The 23,899-nt window shown below is 41.0% G+C and overlaps 1 protein-coding gene across 3 annotated transcripts in view; it reads right to left on the bottom strand.

Annotated features, from left to right (window-relative positions):
• The window catches only part of SFMBT1 (Scm like with four mbt domains 1), a 109,992-nt gene that overhangs the window by 4,856 nt on the left and 81,237 nt on the right, over nucleotides 1–23,899 (bottom strand). For all 3 annotated transcript variants that reach the window (XM_077325762.1, XM_077325763.1, XM_077325764.1), the window contains 12 exons: nucleotides 21,746–21,896; nucleotides 21,102–21,184; nucleotides 18,715–18,841; nucleotides 16,717–16,830; nucleotides 14,855–14,897; nucleotides 13,129–13,193; nucleotides 10,643–10,782; nucleotides 4,665–4,774; nucleotides 4,387–4,562; nucleotides 1,981–2,159; nucleotides 1,656–1,901; nucleotides 48–176 (listed from right to left, as the gene is read on the bottom strand). In XM_077325762.1, the coding sequence (XP_077181877.1) occupies nucleotides 48–176; nucleotides 1,656–1,901; nucleotides 1,981–2,159; nucleotides 4,387–4,562; nucleotides 4,665–4,774; nucleotides 10,643–10,782; nucleotides 13,129–13,193; nucleotides 14,855–14,897; nucleotides 16,717–16,830; nucleotides 18,715–18,841; nucleotides 21,102–21,184; nucleotides 21,746–21,896 (1,563 nt within the window). The remainder of the gene's footprint in view (nucleotides 1–47; nucleotides 177–1,655; nucleotides 1,902–1,980; nucleotides 2,160–4,386; nucleotides 4,563–4,664; nucleotides 4,775–10,642; nucleotides 10,783–13,128; nucleotides 13,194–14,854; nucleotides 14,898–16,716; nucleotides 16,831–18,714; nucleotides 18,842–21,101; nucleotides 21,185–21,745; nucleotides 21,897–23,899) is intronic.

The following is a 23,899-nucleotide window of genomic DNA, read 5'->3' as shown; positions in this document are numbered from 1 at the left end:
TAATCTGCTTTACTGGCCGTTATCGTTAGTGAAATGCAGCATATTACCTGATCCAGAAATATTCTAGCTAACGGAGCACAGTCTGTGGATTTGAGGAATCGCACAACATCAGCTACACTCCATTCCAAAGGGTTGCTATCCAGCTGCAGCTTTTCACCAACTTCTATCTTGATTTCCTGTTGCATAAGCCCCAAACACAAAGCAAAAATATTTCATATTACAAATATTTTCTCCACAAATTTTCTCCCTAATGGAACTCCATATCAGTTAGTGTGATCATAAAGCAACCACTTTGATGCCAGATTCAAATGAGTAGCCGTGTTGGTCTGAAGTAGCACAATAAAATCAGTCCAGTAGCACCTTTAAGACCAACAAAGATTTATTCAATGCTCACGCCCTGAATAAATCTTTGTTGGTCTTAAAGGTGCTACTGGACTTTGATTTTATTGTACTTTGATGCCAGTTATTTTAACAGCTGGGAGATGATTGCTCTCCAGTAGGTAGCACTACATATGACTAAACTGAGCTGAGAAACATTGTGTACTCCAGTACAACAATCCAAAGAATCTTGAAGTTCACAAATATAACTAAGATGTGTATCTTGGTATTGAAGCACAAAACCGTGCCACAAATGAGGTACTGTTCTGAGGGGGAATACCACAAAACCAACCAACTTGAAGCTGTTCAGTGAAATATACTTAAAAAAAAATACATGCACAGCCAAATCTCTTACCTTTCCAGCATCTCACTCTGCACTCATTTCAATATTGTGTGCACTGCTTAGGACTGTTCATTCACGTTTGCAGAATCCAAGTTATCTCCCTAGTTTATATTTATTTTATGGTATTTGGCAATACAGTATATAACTTCATTTCTACTACTGATACTTAGTTTTCACAAAAGTAAGCATGTCTCCATTCTAGTAACTGTATATATGATACTGTTCAAACTGTCAACTGCAGTAAACATTTCTACACAAAAATTCAATACTGCCATACACATTAAAATGTTTGTGATATGCACTCTAAGGGACAAGCTGCATCAAAAGTAGTTTCTCAGGTTTTCTTATAAACTTTAAGATGATTGATATGCCTTTAACATATTTAGAGCATTTTGATGTATTTAATATTAATCTCAATTTACCAGAAATGATGTAAAATAATGACATATTAACTGCAAGTCAAGGTTGATCTACTTCTGAGGAGCAGAGAATTTAGGACCAACATATTTCAATCCACCATAAAGTTCAGAGTCTTGCAAAGAAGCAAGTGCCTCCAAGTTGGCTCCATTAACTGCATACTGCATCCGCGGAGAATTCCTCTGTCGTGTCACCATTAGGAGAGACCAATCACATGCAGAGGGTGGATGTGTGCATGAGGGCCTTCAAGAGCGGTCACAACATGTACGCAGAATTCCAGCCAAATACCAGGTTGTTTCAAAGGATACACCTTAGAAGTTTTAATAATTCTTCCTTGTCAGGGGAGAAATTATTTTGTACTTTTTTTGGCTTTCAGTATTAAGCATGCCTGAAGTACATAAGAACATACTGCCATTTCACAATTTAATGGAAACAGAACTTAGAATTCATGAGCATCAGTGGCTGAATTGAGCCAATTTTCTGCTAAGAACTTTTTCTTTGTGAAAGCCAGACATACCTTTGGCGAGGGAGGCTTATTTTCATCATCTGAGAAAGAAAATGTACGCAGCTTCCTTTTCCGTTTGTCCCGATCTTGAGCCACAAAATGCGACCGTTCACTCTGTGTTGGTGAGGAGGACAGTGATTTCTTCTCTGATACTTCAGATTCTTCAAGCAGTTCATCTTGGTGATCTGAGGCACTGTCCTCTGTTAGGGATTCTTCATCAACCTCATCCTGGTCATCATCCTCTTCACCCCCACTGCCCTGAAATAGTACAGAAAACATATTCTGACATACCTATCCAGGAGAGGATACATTGAAATTCTCTCTTACGATGGCATACTTGGGGTGAGCCAGCTGGTGTGTTATCCACAGAGGTAGAGGATCGTTTCTTCTTATGAACGAAGAAGTTTTTCCGCTTCTTTCTTTTCTTGCTTGCCTTCTTCATGCTTGCTTCTATGTTGCTGTGGATACCTGGTGGCCGTCCAATTCTTTTGTTTCTTCTTTTCCCATAGTAATGGGCTAAAGGAATTTAAAAGAACAGTTTTGTGCCATGAATCTTCAGGAGTTGTTATCTTGTCTTAGTCCACAGCAATAAGAGACTACAGAGATTCTATTTACAAATAGGAATTATTTAGCTATTTGTAAATCCAAGCCATTTGATATTTTAGAAGATACTGCATTTAGCAGAACAGGAAGGAAAGAAGTATCATGAGATCTAGCAAGGGGTTAACCACTGAAACATTTATCTTTGACAGTGGAGACTGCAGAAAATAAAGGGACAATCTAGTACTTCGCAAATGCTTAACTAGAAATAACAGATAATATAGCTTTTCTTTTTAAGCCAATGACCAGTTAGTCATCTGGGAGTAGCTCTAAGCAGTAGTTTGCTGGATGCCAATATAAAACCATATACAGGATTTTCTCCCTCAAGGCCCCTGAAAGAAATGTTTATGATTATAAAGAAACTGGGCGCCTTTTCGCACATTGTTAAAAATAGTGTTACACCAGTTGAGTGGCTTAAAGCTACAGCCCCTCCTCACTTTTTTTGCTGACTCGCTACTCTTTGCTGTCATTTTGCACTTCTCCACCTCCACAAGTGCTACTGGAAATAACGGAAGAGAGCGACGCAATTAATACGCTACTCTCTTCCACCTGTCAATCAAGCCAGGCAGCCAATCCTCTTTCTTCATGCTTTAAAGGACCCGCTATTCTTTTTAAAATCAATAATTTTCAGTTGAAACGCCTATGCATCTAATCATAGATGCATAACGCTTCTTTATTGCCACCACTTATGGAATCACGAGTCTTGCTTCTTTTAAAAATAAATCTAATTACTGATTGGGGGGGGGGGAGAAGCTTAGAGAGGTGAACTTTGTGCTAAAACTTTGGGGGGAATTTTTTTTTTGCCTTTGCCTGCACGATTGAACACCTATCCGTTACTCCAGGCAGTTCACTTAAAAAAAACAAACTCCCATCACCGGGAGAAGGGAGGCGGGTGCAAGGTACACTGGAGGCGGAGATAGTGCTTCTTTGCCTGCTGCTGGCTTACTAAATAAATCTAATTACTGATTTGGGGAGGGAGAAGCTTAGAGAGGCATGCTTTGTGCTATAACTTTGGTGGGAATTTTTTTTCCCCCTTTGCCTGCACGATTGAATGTCTATTTGTTGCTCCAGGCAGTTCATTTAAAAAAACAAACTCCCATCCCCGGGAGATGGGAGGTGGGTGCAAGGACAGGACATTGGAGGCGGAGATAGTGCTTCTTTGCCTCCATACATTTTTTTGCTGGTGGCTTGCTAGTTGCTCTCCAGTAGGTAGCACTACATATGTTGGTGAATCCACTTTTTGGGATTCACCAACTAGCGCTTTAAAATGGAGGATGTAGCTGGCTGTTTACTGCTCAGATGCTGCATGTTGGTGATGTCATGTGGAGGGGCTTGATTATAATGACAACGAAAAGTAAGTATCTCTCTATTTTTAAAGGGTGTGGAAATCCCCTGGGTGTTAACTGCCCCATTCTTTTCTACAAAGAATGCTGATTGTAAGCCGTGACTTCTTCGGGTACAAAGAATGCTGATACACATATGCCTTTGAAGCAAATAATGAACCTCAACACTGAGATAAAGCAGCCCTTATGAAATAATAATAGTAGTTAGACATTTATTTATTTTATTCATGGTTCATATACTGCCCATTTTGTTTACTCGTCTCGGGGTGGTTTATAAAGCCTAGAAGTTCAATAAAACCAGGATTCATAATATATAACCTCGTAAAACATTATAAAATTACATAAAACCACCATTTAATACTGTGGCATTAATTTGATTACTGAGGTCAAGCTGTAGCCAGCACATGTTAGCCTATAGAGAGGGAGGAAAGGCAGGCAGAGGGGTCAGGAGGGAGGCCCAATATTGGCCAAGGCTGTTATCTACCCATTATCTAGCTGTATTCAATCAATTATACTTCACAAGCCCTCTGTGCTGCTAGTTTTAACTATCTATTTCTTTGGATGGATACTGAACAACCTGGGACAACCTGGCATAGCGGTTCTTCTGAACAAATAAACTAAAGGGGATATATGACTAAGAGCTTTAAGGACACTAGGCTGTATTTTCTGCAAAATGCTTTTTGCAAAATAGCAGCAAAATTAAAACTATTTCTCATTAGTTAACAATTTACATTCCATTCAATGGACTGGCACATGGATTTTTTTGGATCAACTAACACACACAATCTGCAATACTCAACTGTATTTGGTTTTTGTCAGAACAGAGCAGTTCTCTGAACACTTGTCTAGCACCATTTGGGGGCCAAAGAGATTTGGACAACACTCCAGTTTGATACAGGTCTGCCTACAGAATTCTGCCACTCGATCAGCTGTTCTCACAACTTCCACTGTGGCACGATAGCTCTTCCCTTTATACCTGTAGTAAGAATAATATGCATGTTACCAAGTAGGCTCCTGGATTACAGTTAATCAATTAAAATGTTACAGAATCCATGCAACTTAAAAAACTTTAATTTACTTTGCTTTCAGGGTTTCTCCATATCCATGCCATGCAGCCTCCTCATCCAATTGTATTTCTCTAAGAACACGGCTGGGTTTATAAGCAGCATTGATCAACAGAGAAAGAACCTGAAAAAATGTAATGATAGAACCATTAGATAAAATGCATTTCTTCCTGGGCAAATTAATATGACTTAATACAACTTAGTTAATTAATTCTGGGATTTTCCCCCAGAATTAATCATAAACTTGGGAAGACGGCTTCCCACTTTGTACCTAAACTCTGGGTACTACTGATGATGAGAAAGCAGAGAAGCAACAGTGCCTGGACATCAGCCTAAGTTTCTCTGACACCACAGACAGTATCTGGTGTTTCAAAGAGATGGCTTTCATTATCAAAGCAATGCAATTGCTTTTACCATTGTTCTTAGAGAATTATTATGGTTGAAAAGCATCTGTACTAGTAACAATATACACAAGCAAAACAATGGTTGGTCATAATCAAAAATAAAATGGGCAGTATAGTGGCACCTTTATAGAAATGTATGGCTATCTAATTAATCTTAACACGCCCGCGGCGCCGCAGACTAAATAATTCGGTAAGCCCTTGGGGGGAGGTCTTTGTTAGTGATGAGGAAGGGGCCTGATTGGCCCCTTCCTCCAGACAGACCATTGGCTGGGCCAATTCCCAGTCGGCTGACAAGGAAGCAACTGCGAGCCGCGTGGAGCGCGGCTCGCAGTTGCTTCCTTGAGGGTGGCCTGACGCGCCTCCAACGCGTCAGGCCGCCCGCGCGACTGCCGGGGGCTCCCTGGGCTAGTGCCCACTGTATTTAAATACAGCAGGCTTGATTACTAGTTTGTAATAAAAGCCAAAGCCAAATAGTTAGTCTACAATACAAAGGAACCAGAATTCTGTCAAAGCAGAAGGTTTGGAAAACAGCTTAAACATAACTCACTTTCAAAAGACAATATTGACTTCTGCATCAAAATGCCCTTTGAGGATGAAAAAGAAAGTGAAATAGCCATGTAAGAATATACACAGGATTTTAATGGGCAAAATGCCCAGAATGGTCTCTGGAAATAGTTCAAAAAATATCCTACAAAAGGTTTTGCACTTCTAATTCATGGTTATGAGACTGTAGTTGACAAAGCTGCCACTATGAAGAACAACCAATGGCATTTTGCATGCGGTGGAAATTCCCAGAGGTAGTTACCAAAATCTAAAATGTTCTCAAAAGATTATGGATTTGTCATAACAGATTAAATTACTTACTCATCACTTCTAACTCTCTGCCTTGGGCAGTTTCAAATGCTATACTGTTCACTGTTCAGAGAAAGGTGTAAATTATCTTCCATTATATTTTCTGGGAATTTCTGCCACAGAGTGAAGAACAGTTGGTTCTTATATGCCGCTTTTCACTACCACAAGGAGTCTCAAGGGGGCTTATAATCGCCTTCCCTTTCCTCTCCTCACAGCAGACACCCTGTGAAGGAGGTGAGGCTGAGAGAGCCCTGATATTACTGCTTGGTCAGAACAGATTTATCAAGGATGTGGTGAGCCCAAGGTGGGAGAGCAGGGAATCAAACCTGGCTTGGCATTCTTAACCACTACACCAAGCTGGTTCTCAGTGAATAAATCACTAACCCTACAGAAATGAAAACATACACAATGACAAAACCAACAACGGATTGAGACTAAATGAGAAGCTCCGTGCATATGTACACATACTACACACACAGTTGAGGTCCATAACTTTATTATACTAGTTAAGTCTCTTGCAGAGTGAGGGAGAACAGTCAGTGTGAATCTTTCATCTTAGAAAGGTTTGTGCTGCTATGTGTAACTGAAGCAGGCCAAGTTATGAATGGACCAAGCAGTGGATAAGTGAACAGTGACAGACTTAAAAAACTAAACCCTGGTATGTTTCTTTACAGCTGCGAATCATCCTTCAGCCTCTAAAATACAATTACTACAATTACTAAAATACAATTACTACTAGTTTGGGCAGAAGTCATCTGCCATCTAGAGAAAAGGTTGGGATTGTTCCCGCCATCTGAATTTAAGCTCAAAATAAAGCAGGAAGAAACTAAGACTTTCTCTGGTATCAGCTAAAACTGCGCAGCTAAACAAGCTACAGGGTCTCTAGAATAAACAGACAACCCCCGCTGGTCTACATGTGAAGATGCTGAGCATGCTGGCAAACTAAGGGTGTGGAAAGAAGGATACTTGGTCAGATGCACCAGGAACAATCTAAGCCCCAGCAGCACTGCTAGTGGGTGAGTAGCTCATCTCTGACCCAGCTAATAGGTTACAGGTTCAGTTCAGGAGGTGATGGGCATACATCATACCTGTCCCTTTTCCCTTTGCTAGCGCCCCAGGGACACAGCCAATATCCCAGAGGCTAGTGCTGCCTGGATGAAAAACAGGCCCTGCATACTGAGCAAGACAACCTGGTCTACCACAGTGCTCTATGTGCACCAGGCAATGCTTACCCCAGCCTATGTAATCACCTACAGAATCTGAAAAAAGAGCATGCATTTGCTTCCAGTATGTTCATTCTGTGTATATGTAAACAAAACAAAGACTACAAAGACACTATTCATATCTGTTTCTTCTTTGGGACTTCTTCCTCCTTGGGGGGAAAGCAGAAGACACAATACAAAACAGTATTTTGAATACCTGATTTTTATTTTTTACTTTTCCACATTTCAGAAGTGGTTTCCAAAGCATACAAAGCACATGTATGTTATTGATACAATGAAGACTATAATAGATCTACAACTTTTAGAGTGAACCAGATATTTAACCTATCACTGGTGAACAAATTCCAGTCACAGGAGATCTAACCTCCTCCCTAAGCCAGCACGTTTCTTCAATAAATAATAATAAATCCAAAATATAAAGCTCATGCCACTGAAGCATGAGACCACTCAGTTATTAGTTCCAGAGATCAATCAAGCTGCCCTCCTGTTCTTTAAGTCTTGCAGCTTTCTAAGGTCCCTGTCTTCGGGTCAACAGCATGCTGTGCACATGAGCTCTCTCACTCCTTTCTCTATTTACCAATATAACAGTTCATGTTGTCAACAAGAGTTGTGACTGTCAGAAAAACAGCTATTATTTTATATAAATATCCCTAAAATCTGAGTATGGAATTGTTTCAAGTTTGGGACCTGAAAGAAAATACACTGGGCTGCTAGACTGAAACTTAGTCCTCCCAATGGCTATAAACCCGTATCACTTCAAACAGCAGGCACAGGCTCAGACAGCTCTGAAGGCTCAAATCAGTACCCAAGCTTCCCCCCTGTATAGGTGGAGAGCAGGTTTACACTCGCCTAAAATGGCTGATAGATCCAATTGGTTTCTGAAAGCCTCTGCAGAATCCAATACCCCCCAACGACTCAAGGAGCAGGTAGAAGACTGGCATAGCCACCTTTCTTAAGCCATTGATAAGATCATCCCCTGAGGTCCTGTCCCAAGCCAGCCCCCATGGTATACACAGGAGCTGCACAAGAGGAGACAGGAACTCAGACAGCTAGAGCGAGTCTGTTGGAAAACTCGCAATGATGTAGAAGAACATCTTATAAAATGCTTCTGAGATGGTCATTAAGCTTGCAAAGAGAGACAACTTTGCAGCCCCCATGGCCTCCACTAGTTCTTGACCAGCTCAATTAGTTAAAAATTTGATCTCTGACATCCTTGGTTATAGGCCTCTCCCAAATTTCACCATCTGACATTAGCTGTGAGGTCTTTGTGAGTTTTTTCATGGAGAAAATCTTGTTGCTCCACCATGATCTATCCACCTAATTTGATACAGCTAGGAAACTGGAGGCCCCTTGGCGAACTCAAGACCCGATTCTGGACTGCTTTGGTCCATTCTCCTTGGCTGATATGGACATGAATCTGGCAGCCACTTGGCCTACCACACATCCCCTTGACCTGTGTTCCTCATGGCTGATGAAAGCTGGATGTGAGGCGATCTGGGTCCCTCTCAGAGAGATTATCAACTTGTCCCTAACTTCAGGGATTGAAGTTAGAGGCTGTGGTTAGGCCATTTTTGAAAAGAAAAAAAAAGTAACTCTGGATTTTTCCAACCCAGCCATCACCCAATTTTGCACCTGCCGTTTCTGAGTAAGGTGGCTGAACAAGTGGTTACTGAACAGCTTCGAAGTTTCCTGGATGAAACACCAGCTCTTGATCCATTCCAGTCTGGCTTCCAACCTGGCCATGGGGTGGAGATTGCTCTGGTTATCCTCACAGATAATCTCCAGAGAGAGCTGGATCTAGGCAGGTCAGTACTGCTTTTATTAGATCTAACAGCAGTGTTCAACACATTGATCATGAGGCGCCTAGTCAACACAGGGATAAGAGGGGCATACCTTAAATGGCTGCAATCTTTTCTCCAAGGCAAAGACAGAGGGGACAGAGCCTCATATGCAGAGTTCTGCAGGGAGCTATTCTCTCTCTAATGTTATTTAATATCTAAATGCATCTCCTTGCCCAGTTGGTCTGGAATTTCAGGCTGGGCTGTCATCATTATATAGATGACACCCAGCTGTATCTATTGGTGGACAGCCACCTGTCTACATCCCCAGATTCACTGGCCAGTTGTCTGGAGGCTGTTGTGGATTGGCTCAAGCAGAGCTGGCTGAAGCTGAAGCCAGCCAAGATGCAAATTCTCTGGCTGGGTCAATGGGTTATAGTTGAGGTCACTAATGACAGAAAAATTCTGGCCTTCCTGCCCAAAACATCAGCCAAACTTTCATCATACTTGACACCTTATTGGGAAATTAAAGGCAATTTTATATTGATCTGATTGTAGAATATTTTTAACTGACTATTATTGTTCCTTTTTTGTTTCATATATGTTGTTACCTGCTCTGACCCTTTGGGAAATGGTGGGCTAAAATAAATTATTATTGTTATATGACTACATACTCTTTAAGGAAAGACATTCCTCCCCATAATAACCAGGATGTCAGAGAGAAGTCACCCTTTCTACATGAAGGGATTAATTAGGGGAGGGGTATAGGGTAGTACTCAATATAAGAGCTTTAAGCTGAAATTTAGACAGACACAGTTAAATCAGACATGTTTACAGCCTCAGTTTGAATGGGACAGATCGCTGTTTTGACTTTCTACAGTACGATTTTTTTATATAATATGACATCACTACCACTATCTCATTTTGGGAATGAAGTGCTCAGATTGTACAGCAGAATTAATTATACACAAACTGTTGCATGTTGCTGCTCTTTTTGTTCTGAGAAAGTTTTGGGGCTCCCCAATTTTTGGTTACTGCTACTTGCTAAGCAGGACCATCGGTATTTTTTAAAAGGATGTTTTTCAAATGCCAAAGTTTCAGCTGACAGTGGGATTTAGGGGCAGGCAAAATGAATTATGTTTATGCCATAAACACTGGCTGGCATAACTAAGAGTTGCTTCACACATGATTATTCTCCTACACGATTACTACTCCCACTTAGAAAACACAGCAAAGTATCTCTCCATTTATATACACGGCAAAAAAAGGTAGTAGTAAGTTTGTGGCAAAAATGTACATATTGCACACAATATCTGTGTACGAAAACAATATATTGTGTAATCTCATCTGATTACAGTAATACACCATGAACCTACCAAATTCTTTGCCATATGATGTTTTGTTCAGAAATTCAATGGAACTCAGACTAAGAAATCCATTTCAAACAAACCATTTCTCAAACAGTCATGGAGGTTATTTTTGTTTTAGGATCCATAGGTTGAGAACGTAGCAAGAGATTTGTTTCTGCAACTCCCACCTTAATTTTTAAACATCCTTTCACCTAGCACAGGCAAGCTAGGACATTATATCACAAGTCAATACACATTTTTGTACTTACCCTGAAGGCTGTATTGATTTACCTCTCATCCACTATTACGCAGATAAGCAGTGTTACACAGGGAAATGTTACTAATAGTGCTTCAAACACATAGCTGTGTTTTCCTAATGCTCTCACCTCTTTAAGAACAAGGACACAATTCCCAGGTCCCACAGACTGTGGCAGCTCTGCAATTCTTCCTTTATTAAGGTACGGCCCTGAGAAGCAGCGATGATTGAAGTAGATCTTTGGACACCAATATTTGCCATTAGTTACAACTGGAAAACAAAATCAGAAATCCCTGTGTATCTGAACCCTTTTGAAATATTAACAACTGAAGGTTGTTCAAACTATATAAGGGGAAGTAACACACAGCAGCTGCACACATAAGCATTCTTATTTCTAACAATCCAGAGCCATATTACAGAGGTGAATCACTTGTCACTTTCACATGGATGCTCTGATCCAGCATGGGTCTGAAAGCACAGCAGGGTTCTTTTTAGAGCTTCTACACAGCATCGCAGTATACCCATGTACCTTCCAGCTTTCCCCAATTTGCTGCAAGTGTTCTCAAGCCTGCTTTGTTGCTACTTTTTTGGAAAGGTCATAGTCAAAGTGCTACATTAATACTATTATCATTGTGGATGGGAGAGTGTAGAGTTTTCCATCCCACACATACCTTTTGGAGGGGTTGGGGGTGTTTGTACTTAAGAGGTAACTGACAATTTTCAGTGCTGGAACAGAACACCCCAAGCCCCCTGGTAGCACAGGGGAGACTATGCCAAGGAAATATGCCATGTGGGTGCTCCATAGCTGCAGTGACTGCCTCTGTATCCATGACACCAAGACCCCCTGAACAGTGTAGAAGCAGCCTGTTTTCTGCTTGGCGGTTTAAAAGTCAGATGTGCCTGATCTCAAATATTGGTAATTTCATGTCTGCCTTGAAAACCTGTTCTCCCTCTGCTACATATATGTGTAAACTACAAGCCTTGCTTCAATATTATTATATATTGCTAAAGTTTATTTATTATATTTGCAAAACAAGTTTGCAAGATGGTTAATAGAAATGGATACAGGAACAGGTATTTCATTCTAGCTGAGAGTCGCTTTCTCTTCAAGCCCTCAAAATCCAGTGCTTTATAACTTGCATATAAAGAGACAGGACTATATTGACATCATACTTCTCCATTTAAAAAACAATTAAATCCCAAAATGAGCAGTTCCCATTAGTGCAAAGCTTCCATTAGTCTGTGCCTCACAGATACATTTTTGCTGCATTGTAAGCCATGCAATAAGCTCTTATGAAGTACAGATAGACTGGTGTAGCTATTTTACCAGCCATTGTATTTATTCAACAGTCATTCACTGAACAGTTTAGCAAATGATTAGATTTCACCATCTGGCACAAATGGAATTCTACTGTCAAGCATTCTTATTTATAGAATTACCACAGTTTTTTCCAAAGAAGAAAGCAGAACCTCAATGTGTACTGAAAAAGTTCAAAGTACAAGCAGGGAGCCTATTCTCAGCATCTTGAAATATTAGGAAGTGGTAGAACTGGATTGTATATATTTTGGTCTGGAACCATCGTGATATTATTCTGAAAATTTAAGCTCAATGGTAAGATTGGAGTTCCAGAAAAAAAATGCAACAATTTTCATCTACATCTGCCCCATCTTTCACCATTATAAAGGAAGTCTGCTTCCATCATAATGAGCAGTACTTTGTAATGAGTAAAAATTAGTGCACCTCTAGATGACTGATTATGCACGGGCTGGAATGCCTGCGCTGGCGGTGGAAGGGCATCGGGGAAAATCCCTGATTATGCATGTCACCGCCCAGGCCCTTGGAAGACCCAAGTTAACGGAACACAGGTTCTTCTGGAGTCCTGGGACTCCCAAGGGCACAGGCGAGGGCCAGCCTGATGGAGCCCCGTGAATAATCGGAAGAGCTGGGCTCCCTCCATGACCTGAAGCTTTCAGCCCAGCTGCTCCCCCAGACCTACGCCGTCCCTGCAGGGATGCCTCTTGCCTCTGCCAGCTCCGCGGAACCAACAGGGGCGACCCCCTATTATGGTGGGAGAGCAGCATGCTGTTCCCCACCATCCTGCAGTGGGGGGGCCTGCCCCCAATCTCCCCCCCCCAGCCGCTGCTTACCTGTGCCCCTGGCGCTTCTGGCCCTGCGTCGCGTGCATGGGGCTGTTGCACCGGCATAGTTGGCGAAGCTCTGCTTCCGTGCATACATGGGGGATGGCTGTGCTTTTGGCCCCGCCGCAATAGTACAACTGCAGCTGCCACCTTGCATAATCCGTCGATAAGATTCTAGATCTATCCTTGCTCACTAGCAGTCAGGCAAATAGGCTGAAATACAGAGCCCCCCTCAGACACTCCCTCCATGACCTGAAGCAGCCTGACCTTTCTGGGGGGGCTTGTCTTAAGTTATCGTTTATTTGAAGCCACTGTTAGATTGTTGATACATTATTTGTGACTGTATTATTTGTTAGATTGTTCTATATGTTACCCCTACAATGTTTTATGTGAACTGCCCAGAGCTGTATGGGAGGGCAGTATAATAATGTAATAATAAATAAATAGAATATACACTTATTTTTAGACACTTCTTACCTGTGTCAGCTGAGTTCAGTTCCTGGCTCTTTAGTCCTTCATGGACAGTCCTTGAAGATAATATTCTGACAAAGAGGGAAACCGAGGGAAAAAGAGATGGCATTGTTCACACTTGTGGCTTTTTACTTCTTTCATATCTTTTCTGAAGCTTCTGACTTTGATATCTACCACACAGACCTATTAACTAGTCAATGCTCCCAAGGAATATTCACGTGATCTGAGAAATGGGAGGGGAAGCAATGATAGCCCCCCCCCCCCAACCCCTATAAATAGTAAGGCCAAAGCCTGCAATAGTTGCTGGATGAACTGGTGTAGATTAATTTTTTAATAAGCTCTCACAAAGCACATGTGTGCTTCAGGTATTTGCATTTCAGTCAAAACACATTTGAGGCAACAAGATCCCCTGATTTCAAAGACATACATATCTGTGCAATGCAGCCAGAGTAATATAACACAGTTTGGACAAAGTTATCACAACACAGCAGGAAATTTCAACAACACAACTGTACTTCAAAAGAAGAGTGCGTATTATACTATGCTTTACTCTACTTTCAGGAGTCTCAAAGCAGTTTACCATCCCCTCTTCTCCCCACAGCAAGCATCTTGTGAGGTAAGTGGGGAAGACAGAGTTCTGAGAGAACTGTGCCTAGCCCAAGGTCACCCGGCAAGCTTCATGTGGAGGAATCGGGGAATCATTCCTAGTTCTCTGGACTAGAGCCTGCAGCTCTTAACCACTAAGCCATGCTGACTCCTTAAAGATGGTTAATGCTAATTTTCATCAGACTTCTAATACACTCTGTTCTGTCATCTCAAAGCCTATACATCAGATCTCAAAAGAAGAACTAGACTTATGTAGATAACTTGAGAGTTCATGATATTGCTTGTCTTCTCCAGAGGAAGAAAAATTTAATGCGAGATTTTCTTGCCAGTGCAGCAAAAGTAGTTTTTCAACCTTTCTACTCAGAATGCTCCTACAAGGGGTTTGTTTCTCATTGTGGTCTCACTGCCATTGTGGCAATAACAGCAGCAAACTGTCCCCCCACATGGGACAGATCTCTTATCTTTCTTTCCGATCTCCTTGTATCTGTCTTGCCCCAGCAGAGGGCTTTTGCCAGCCTTAAAAAATGTACTGAATACATTAATAAAACATCATATTAATATATGCTGACTTTTTTGGAAAAGCTAGTAAAAAGTCTTTTGGTGGTGATGATGGTACGGAAATGGTGTTAGATGTGGGCAGAGAGATTATGAAATCTGGACATTCCTATGCACTTCGTTGGAAAATTAATTTTGGCCCTAATGTTTCCAGAGAGCCAGTTTGGTGTAGTGATTAGGAGTGTGGACTTCTAATCTGGCACGCTGGGTTCGATTCTGCGCTCCCCCACAGCTGGGTGACCTTGGGCTCGCCACAGCACTGATAAAGCTGTTCTGATCGAGTAGTGATATCAGCGCTCTCTCAGCCTCACCCACCCCACAGGGTGTCTGTTGTGGGGAGAGGAATGACTGGAAGTCACTTTGAGCCTCCTTCGGGTAGGGAAAAGCGGCATATAAGAACCAACTTCCCTAACAGATGGAGCACAGATGGGGGACAATGTCAGGGGGATGTTCTGAAATGCCTGGCTTCCGTCTGCATGGAAGCCCTGTGAATGTAACTGAGTTCTAGTAAACTTGTGGTGATTTCAAGTTTTTCAAAAATATGTGAGTGAGTGATAAATTTGACGCTTACTGTTTTTCTGGTTGGACCACTGCAATTTTCTTCTCCTTGTTCACTGTAAATCAAGATAACACAGAAATGAGTAACTAGTAGAAAGTTTACTACAGTCCTTTCTACAAACCCCCCCCCCCCCAGACAAACAAACAAAAAAAGCACACAGATCACAAGCATGTCTGGCAACTGCCCAGAACACTAGACAATTATTGTTTAATGAATCCAAGAGGAACAGAGGAACCCCCACCCCATTTCAGTTTTAATGTACAAGATTTTCTTCTACCTGGCCTTATAACCTCCAATTTAGCTTCAAAAATGTGTGACAGTACTATCTTATCTATCGTATAAATGCACATGTTTGTACATTACACACCAAATGCTGTGAATCCTTAAGTACTAAAGCTGACCTGAGCCAAAACAGTCCTCTTAGTTTTTATTTTTGCTATTGTTGAAAAGCTACTTAATCTTTTGGTCAGGTTTTCACTACCTCTTGAAATATCAACTGTTTTTTCAGTCAAATCATTGAAAACAGAAGAGAGAGCTCCCTTTTGCTTTAAAGAGGTGTCTTTTACATGATTGCCTCTGAGCAGTGAGTAGAATCCAAGACTTGGATAAAAAGAAAAGAAGCATCTTGCATATTTTTGTGATTTACACTAAGAGGCTTGACAACAGTTCCCGAAGTTGTGAAGTTAGAGATGAAAACTGAGACACACAAAATTCAGCTGAGCTCTAGAACAGTGGTCCGCAACCTTTTTCGGGTTGCGGACCAGTGGAGAGGGGAGGGTGATCCGGGGGCCGCGCATGCCCAGCACGTCCGTGCCCGGTGGGGCTGCAAACGTGCATGTGCAGCAGATCCGCGCATGCACGTTTGCACCGCCGGCCACGCTTCCCTCTCCCCCCCCCTGCATAAAGAAACTTGCCGCTTTGGTGGCCGATTTGCTTGCAGCCTGGGAAGTTTCTTGCTGTGTGTGGGGGGGGGGGGCGGGGAAAGGGAGCCGCGGCCCAGCGCCAAGGCCTTCGCAGCCCGGCACCGGGCCGCAGCCCAGTTGGGGACCACTGCTCTAGAAAATATCCTCAAAAGGTACAGCTTACTATTGGTTTCTCTATTAGTGATATAGCAATAATTTATTTCAACTAGCCTGAAATATCAATCTGTATACTTCGCAGCACTCTGAATTTGTTTAGGAACACGCACAAGGGTTTTTATATCAGAACTCTATTCTTGATGAAGCTCTTGCTGTGATGAAATCATTTGGACCAGAAAGCATGCACATTTTTGCAAGTGTGGGTGCAGAAAGTTTTCTCTTAATTCCTTATTCTCAAAACTCTTGTTAATCCCAGTGCCAGGCTGACCAATCTTAAATATCCTCTTTAATGTCAATCCCCTACTAATCCATGAATTCTTTTGAAACTCTCAGAAACTTTTGCTGCAACTGACCAAAAAACCTTTTCTCATTTGGGTAAATGTTCAATTGGGGAGAGGGTGTGCCAAAATACTATCTTGTACCCAGATACATTGTACCAAGAGGAGAATATGAAGCTGAAAACTATAATGCTAATGACACTGTCAACATACTTGTGATATTATGAGCTGAAAAGCAGAGCTCTTCAAGAAAGTTAAAAAATGCAGAGCAGATTCCAAATCAAAATGTGGAAATCAGCTCTGCACTAGCTATTAGGAGCTCTAGATTACCAAGTATCAATTTAAAAAGCCTTGCAAACCATATTACTACAACTTGCTCTCGTGTTATGCAGGGCTATCCTATTTGTATCACCATTGGTACTAATACTGACTTACTAGCATATGCTCATAGTATTCTGAAGCATGATATAATATATTCCATCCCATCCTATTATTAGAATAATCATATTATTCATACCTATTCCTCTGCGAGGAGGGCTGAACTGATATCCATTAGTTTCACACCAACCTACTGGAAATATATTCATAGATTCCACACTCACAATGCACTCACGGATTGGCACTTTAGAACCTGTTAAAATAAAGAGCAAAAAGTTACAGAGCTACCCAAATCAACTGATTACTGGGATTGGACCTACATCAAAACATACAGCCAAGTTAACTTGTTTCTTCCTTATCTGAAATTGCTCTTTTATATTACTTTTCCATTATTTTGTGTGTGTGTGTGTGTGTGTATGTACAACTATCAACCCATCTTGCACTTAGAATTTCTGGGGAAAATAGTTGAGAGAGCTGTCACGGACCAAATATCAGCATTCCTGGAAGAAGCTTCAGTCCTAGACCCATCCCAGTCAGGTTTCCAGCCTGGCCTTGGGGTAGAGACAGCGCTAGTCACCCAGATGGACAAAGGCAGGCTGGCACTGCATGTGCTACTCGACTTCTCCACAGCGTCCAACACAGTCAACCATGAGCTTCTAGCTCACCACATCCCTGATGCCAGGATATGGGGAACAGCCCTTCAATGGCTGATATCCTTTCTCCAGGGTTGCGGACAGAGGGTAGCAATAGGAGAGAGATCACCAAGCTGCCACCAGCTTACATGCAGAGTCCCTCAGGGAGCAGTCCTCTCTCCAATCCTATTTAACGTCTTCATGTGCCCTCTTGCTCAACTGGTATGGAAGTTTGGGCAGGGATGTCACCAATAGACAGATGACATCCAGCTCTTCCTCCTGATTTCCCCCCAGAAGCATTAGCCAGCTTCCCATGAAACCAATTGCACTGAACTGCCCAATCATGGGTCTGTTAGAATGTTAAGGTTATTAATTTCTGTTCTCTCTGTTTATTACTGTCATTCTGTTATCCATCCGACATAGTCACTGAGTTGACTGCATTGTTCCTCTTCCTCTATGTTTCATGTGAACCTCACCTGAGCCTCAGGTGAGGGTGGTATATAAATGTAATGTAATAAATAAATAATATCACCCAGGAACAAATAAAACACACTGCTGAATTCACCCAGTTCACCATATAAGTTAATGAAAATTTGCAATGTAAACCAAAATTTCTGATTAATTTATCTTGTAGCAACAGCTAGATTGCTTATTAGCCAATGCTGGAAGAATTCTGTAAGGGTCTCTTTAGAGAGATAGAGTTCAAAAATAAGAAATAAAACAACACCTGAGAAATTAACAAATAAAATTAGATTAATTCAGGGGAGAAAAAAGAAAGATGACTTCATGTTTATTTGGAATGGTTTTATAAAGTATTTGATGAAATTTCCCAAAAATATCTCATTTATTAATCTAAATGTTCTTTAATCAGACAGCAGCCTTTTGTTGTCTTGTTTTATAATGAGTTAAAGTGATGTATATAATATTGTTTAGAAATGGATTAAATAATTTTATGCAGGAAGAATGCCTAACTTTTATACTTAGTTGCTTGATTTTTTTTTAATCACCAGCTGTTTGGCTGGGAAGGGGGAAAACAGAAGCATGTGCACAAAAAGCCCCAAAACTTTTCGGGTTTGGCTGAATCCAAAAAGATGAAGGGGGTATTCGTACATTTCAGATTTTAGATTTGACCAAATAATTTCTAGCTGAACAGTACTAATTTGTGTGTGTGTATACATCCCTAGCCCAAATACTCAATTTTTTTTGCATAGACTTTAACAACAATGGTGGCAACAAACACAGCCCTCCCTGGAGGCTCAGGGCGGTTTACATGGAACGTATGAGCAATACATGAAACAATCCATAACATATGAATAACCATAACAATAATACTAATAACTGATAGTTGTAACAATGTAAACAATGCAACAGTGCAAACAGGTCCAGAGCGCTCTGATGGAATTCTGGGAGGGAGGGGAGCACTCAAACCAGGCAGTGATGTTCACATATCTCTAAGAAAGGTAGGTCAAATGAAAAAAAACAACTATCCTCTTGTGACAACTTACTTTCTAGCTGCAGCCAGAGATAGGAATCCTTCACCTTTGTAACAGTGGCGACACAAATTTCTTCTGGGTCTTGTGGATTCACAGCTTCTAGTTTCATGTTCTCCTTAAAACCATGGTCAAAATTCAGCTGCAAGAAGCAAAACCAGAGAGCTTCAGACAGGAAACACTCTTTTGGGAACAGCTGGTTCAAATATTAATAAATTGTGAGACTGAGTTAAGCGTACATGTGAAAAGGATCTAAGATAATTAAGGAATAATATCTAAATTTCAACAACAGTGACCTAAAAGAATTTCAACTGTGCTGCCATATGACTATGAAAAAAAGGCAATATATATTTTCAACAGAATGCATGATACAGTGCTGAAAATGTACAGGTAAAAATTATAAAAATCGAAAAAAGAGAAAAGGTACACCATGTATAACTGATGACGTACTGTGTAAAAGCAGCCTGTTTCTCACAGGTTACCCTTAGGCTAAAAAAAAAATGGCACCTGTTATATTTGATTACTTCTCCCTACAGCAGAACCCCAAAATTTGATGCTGTTTCCTTGCAAGCCTACCCCAAGGCTTCCTTAGCATTCTCCTTGAAGACCATCAGACTCACTTAAGAAGCTGCTCCTGAAGATAAAGAAGCACTTCCCAGGGGAATTCTGTGTGTCACGAGGACTGCAGTTGGCTGGCAATTCATCCCTGTTCTGTGAGCAGAACTGCTCCAGACAGTTTGCCTGGCTGAAAGGATCCTGGTGAAAATAGTTCCTTGTCTGTAGAAAACTATATGTCAAAGAGTAGGGTTCTAGCTTAGGCTTCCCCTCAACAGGCTACATTTCTTGGGTGTAAAAATATTTTTTATTTGACAAGGCAGGACTCTGTCATATGAGCCCTTATCTGAAGTCTAAAATGTCACAGTCTAGCCACAGGTTTATTCTCTCATCAATTCATAGGTAAGCAGGACCAAAAGCAACTGCTAAACCTTAAAAACTTTGGGCAGCACCACTTCTAGTAAAGTAAGACAAATAATAGTGACATAAAACATTTTGGTTCATTCTATAATGTTTTCTAAAGTCCTTTATGTAAAAAGAAAAATATCACCCATTTGTTGTAACTGAGAGTTTGTTCCAGTTCTTTGTTGCATTGTCTGCTACTCCAAATATTCCATACATCTGGCATGAATAAGCTTTGTGAATGAATACCAGTGAATTAACAAATTGGGTCTTTTCGTACTAGGTCCCTCAGCACTGCTGAAGCATGGCTCTTCTGCAATCATCTGGCAGCACAATGAAAACTAAGTTCTCCACAGCACTTAATATAACGCCATACACTCCTCCAATAATCCCACTGAGTCCAACCCCGTGAGCAAGTATGTGTCCTCAAGCACAAGTCCCATTTGATTCAATCCATCTCATAGCAAATGTATTGCTATAAAATCATAGGAATATTTATTAAACAAAAATTTCAAAATGTGAAACTATTGCTTCTTGACACATCTTCCATCTAGGTCTATATATTTCTGAAGGCAGTGTTTCCATCTCTCTAAGCCTTCCACAAAGAATTCCACACTCCTTGATATGCACCATGCCAGTTTTGGCATCCCCGAGGGACTCAAATCGTGTTCCTCTTAAATGTTCTTTGAGCTTTTGGGTCAAAAAGCCTCAAGGGGGAAGTTCAGGGCTGTAGGGTGGATTGAGTAAGGCCTCCCCACAAAAATTCTTGTAGTACAGCCTTTGCTACCCTCAAAGAATGAGCAGGTGCATTGTCAGGATGGGAAAAAGTTCCTGGGCACAATTTTCCTGTTTTTTTCCTCACCAGTACAGTTTTCAATTTTCTTAAAACTTCTTCATCATAAGCACCCATGATTGTCATGTCCTCCAAGAAAATTGTTTTGTTTGGAATAAACTTGTGTATATAGGAGCTAGAACCCTACTAGCAATGATATTTGACTTATCCTCATATTTAGGAACATAGCCTTCAGTAGGTATTTGCACTGGCTCAGCTCCTCCCAGCTATTAGCTCACTAGTTAGCTGTTTTCTGCATATCAGCCATCTGTAAAAACTTTGGGTTTTTTTTTATTTATTGGGTGAGGAAGCCGGATTCTAGCAACTATAATAGCAGTTTTACTGTCTATTTTTCTCCAGTTGAATGCTTCAATTACACTTTGCCAGTACACATTAGACAAGGCTGCAATTGAACTTAAAATCCTGGCTGGGGTGGGGGTGGGGGGGGGGATCCAGCAACCGCATTGTAAAAGAAAACTGGAAGTAAAGATACAAACCACTAGAATTATAACTGAGTAAACAAATTATGTATTTTCCAAAAAGCAAAACAAAACCCTACTACATAGAAATAACCATTACGTGTTGAAATAACCATTATGTGTTGAATGCTCACCAAGGGGAAACAGCTCTGGGAAGCAGCCTCAGCTCCACACTGCTTGAGATAGTCTGCCCAGTCAAAGTCTTGCCCAGGGTAGCCTATGAATGAACAAGCAACATTTCTCTCCAGTTGGGCTTCAGTATAATATTCATTGGTCCTCTCCAAACGATAAATGTCAGATTTAAAAGAATGCATGCCCGGGGGGGGGGGGGGGCATAGAAACAAGTGGTTTGGTCCTGCCCCCGACATGCATATAAACTGTATGTGTGCCCATTCCATCCCTCTGCTTGGGAACACTGTTTCTTCAAATGTTCCCCATTAGGGGATAGAATCTACATGTGCACACTTTATACCTCTGTGGCTGCTATCCTCACATTCTAGTAAGTGCATATAGGTAGGGGCCAGAATACTTATTCCTGTTTCCATTCTACACACTCTGTCATTCCCTGGGATATTTTATTTGGAGACAGCTACAAAGATATTATCCTTACATATACACGCTTGCTTATGTACTATGAAAAATATTACAGAGTTTAGCAATGTAACTCAAGTAGGATAGTATGTGCATAGTAAAGTAGAGCTTTATCCTGTGAAACACAGCATTTTCATGTTTACAGTAGAGTATTTTAAAGATGAAATGAGTACAGAAATGTGTATACCAGGCGGAGGGCTGAGATGCAAGCCATTCTTTAGACTCCACTGCACAGGAAAAATACCAGCACTGTTGACATGACAGATGTAAGACTTGCTTGTGGTATGATCTGGTCGCAGATCATCTATTTCTATCATGAAATATTTTTCATCGAATATCTGCAGGGGGAAAACAGAGACAGTTTTACATATGAGCAGGACAAATTTTGGGGTTAGATTTAGCAACTCACAGATACTAGGTTCTTGGACACCCCCCCACACACACACACCGGTATCCATTTCTGAAGGTTAGGTCCCGGGTTTCAGGAGCTAAGCAGACAAGCAGACATATGGGTCAAAGGCAGTGATTTTGCTGTGCTGATGGAAGAGGCAGAGCAGGCTATTTTGTGCCATTGGAGGGAGTGAACAGAAACGTCCATGATCACCAACTCTTTCCATTGATGGATTTCTGAGTTCAATTTCAAGTTTCCTAAAATTTCTACGTCCAGGTTCTGAAAAGATACTGTCAAAGGCTTGTTTTTGTCCAACTGGATTTTTTCCTTAAAACAACACCAGCAGGTGGATTCCATACTATACCACAGTCTGCTTTAAAAAGTCAGTTCTATTTCCAAAATATTGCTATGGGGCATGGGAGATGTTAAAATATATGGACAAATACCACTGAGGGAGGCCTGGTGTACAACACAGAATTAGTTGTGCAGTTCTGTGTGTCTGACCCATTATATACTTAATGCTTGAAAGATATTATTTCATTTTTTTTAATAAAAAGAAAGTGAAGACGCTCACAGCATCTTACACACTATATACAGACAAAAGACAGGAAGAAACAGGAAAAGGAACACCAAAGAAGAATGTGAGAACAAGTTAGTAAAAACATAATATAAATGTAATATCCAAATGAAAATTTAAAACAAGAAAAACGTAGTAGGCAAGGATGCTTACAAAAATGCTCCATGTAAAGCAATTTAATTTTTTCCGCCTAGACAATATCTAATTAGGGAAAAATAAAGAGTAGGCACACTACACCAGCCTTACAGAGCACATACTCATGATTCCATGGGCTCCCTCTACACCAGATAATATACCTTTTCTTTTCAGAAATCAAGACAATTACAATAATTAACAGCTGATGTTCATCAGACTGAGGCCAGAAGGGGATTGCATTAAGTTTGTAGCTCATCAGAAGATGAAGAAAGTACAAGATAGAAGGCAGGATAGTGGTAACAGGACAAATCTTAAAAATAGATATGCTATTTTATGTCAAAACAATGACATGGCATCCTTGAAATAGTAAGATGCAGCAAGAATACCAGATAAGATAAGCAGAATTTTGGCTAGACAACAAAAGTGGGTTGACATTATTGACTACAGAACTGCCAGCTGCCACAATGGTTTATTGTTGAGAAAAATGACACAAAAAGTGTGCACTGCCTCCACACACACACACAATCATGATGACATCTACACAGAAGAAAGAAGACTAATTTTTATAGAGAGTTCGAGATGTTTGGATGTCATTTAAATTCTGGTGAATGGTGCCCTCTTCCTTCTCGACACTTCCCAAGACCTTTAAGTTTCTGTCTTCAAATCAACCTTGCTTTAAGTCTCATCTCATTTGTCCCATCTCCCATAGCATTCATCCCCAGATCTAATTCACTTCCTCTGTAGCTATCTGTTTTGTACAGAACTCTTCTGGAAGAGGGAAAAAAGAACTTAAATGTCATCCTTTCCTCCTTCTCATCTACTGTATGCCAGACTTGACAAAACTACACTATCCTCTCAATCCACATCAGCTCTAGGACTCCACAGTGCCCCTAAAAGTATATTTGAATGATTTTTCTCTCTTACTCTTTGCTAAAATTCTGCTTCCTCATTCAGTGATGTATCTGAAAATTGTATTCTCTACCTTATTTTCCTGCTCCTCCTGCAGTCCCTCTAATCCTTTCTTCCTGCCCCATCTCAACTTAATGAGTTACTACAGCACTAACTTTCCCCAGTATTTCCAGAGAGAAGCTCTCCCTATGATTCTCTCTGCGTGCTAGGGTCTCCCAGGGACCCATATTTGCCCTCTTAGTTTCTCACTACCTTTTAACCCATGGCTTCAGTACAGCACATATGCTAATGGCATCCAGCTTCATCTCACTCCTTAACCCTTATCTTTC

Source organism: Paroedura picta, chromosome 3, assembly GCF_049243985.1.
Source record: "Paroedura picta isolate Pp20150507F chromosome 3, Ppicta_v3.0, whole genome shotgun sequence".
NCBI lineage: Eukaryota > Metazoa > Chordata > Lepidosauria > Squamata > Gekkonidae > Paroedura > Paroedura picta.
Note: the sequence above shows the minus strand (reverse complement) of the source record. Positions and strands in the feature narration are given on the sequence as shown.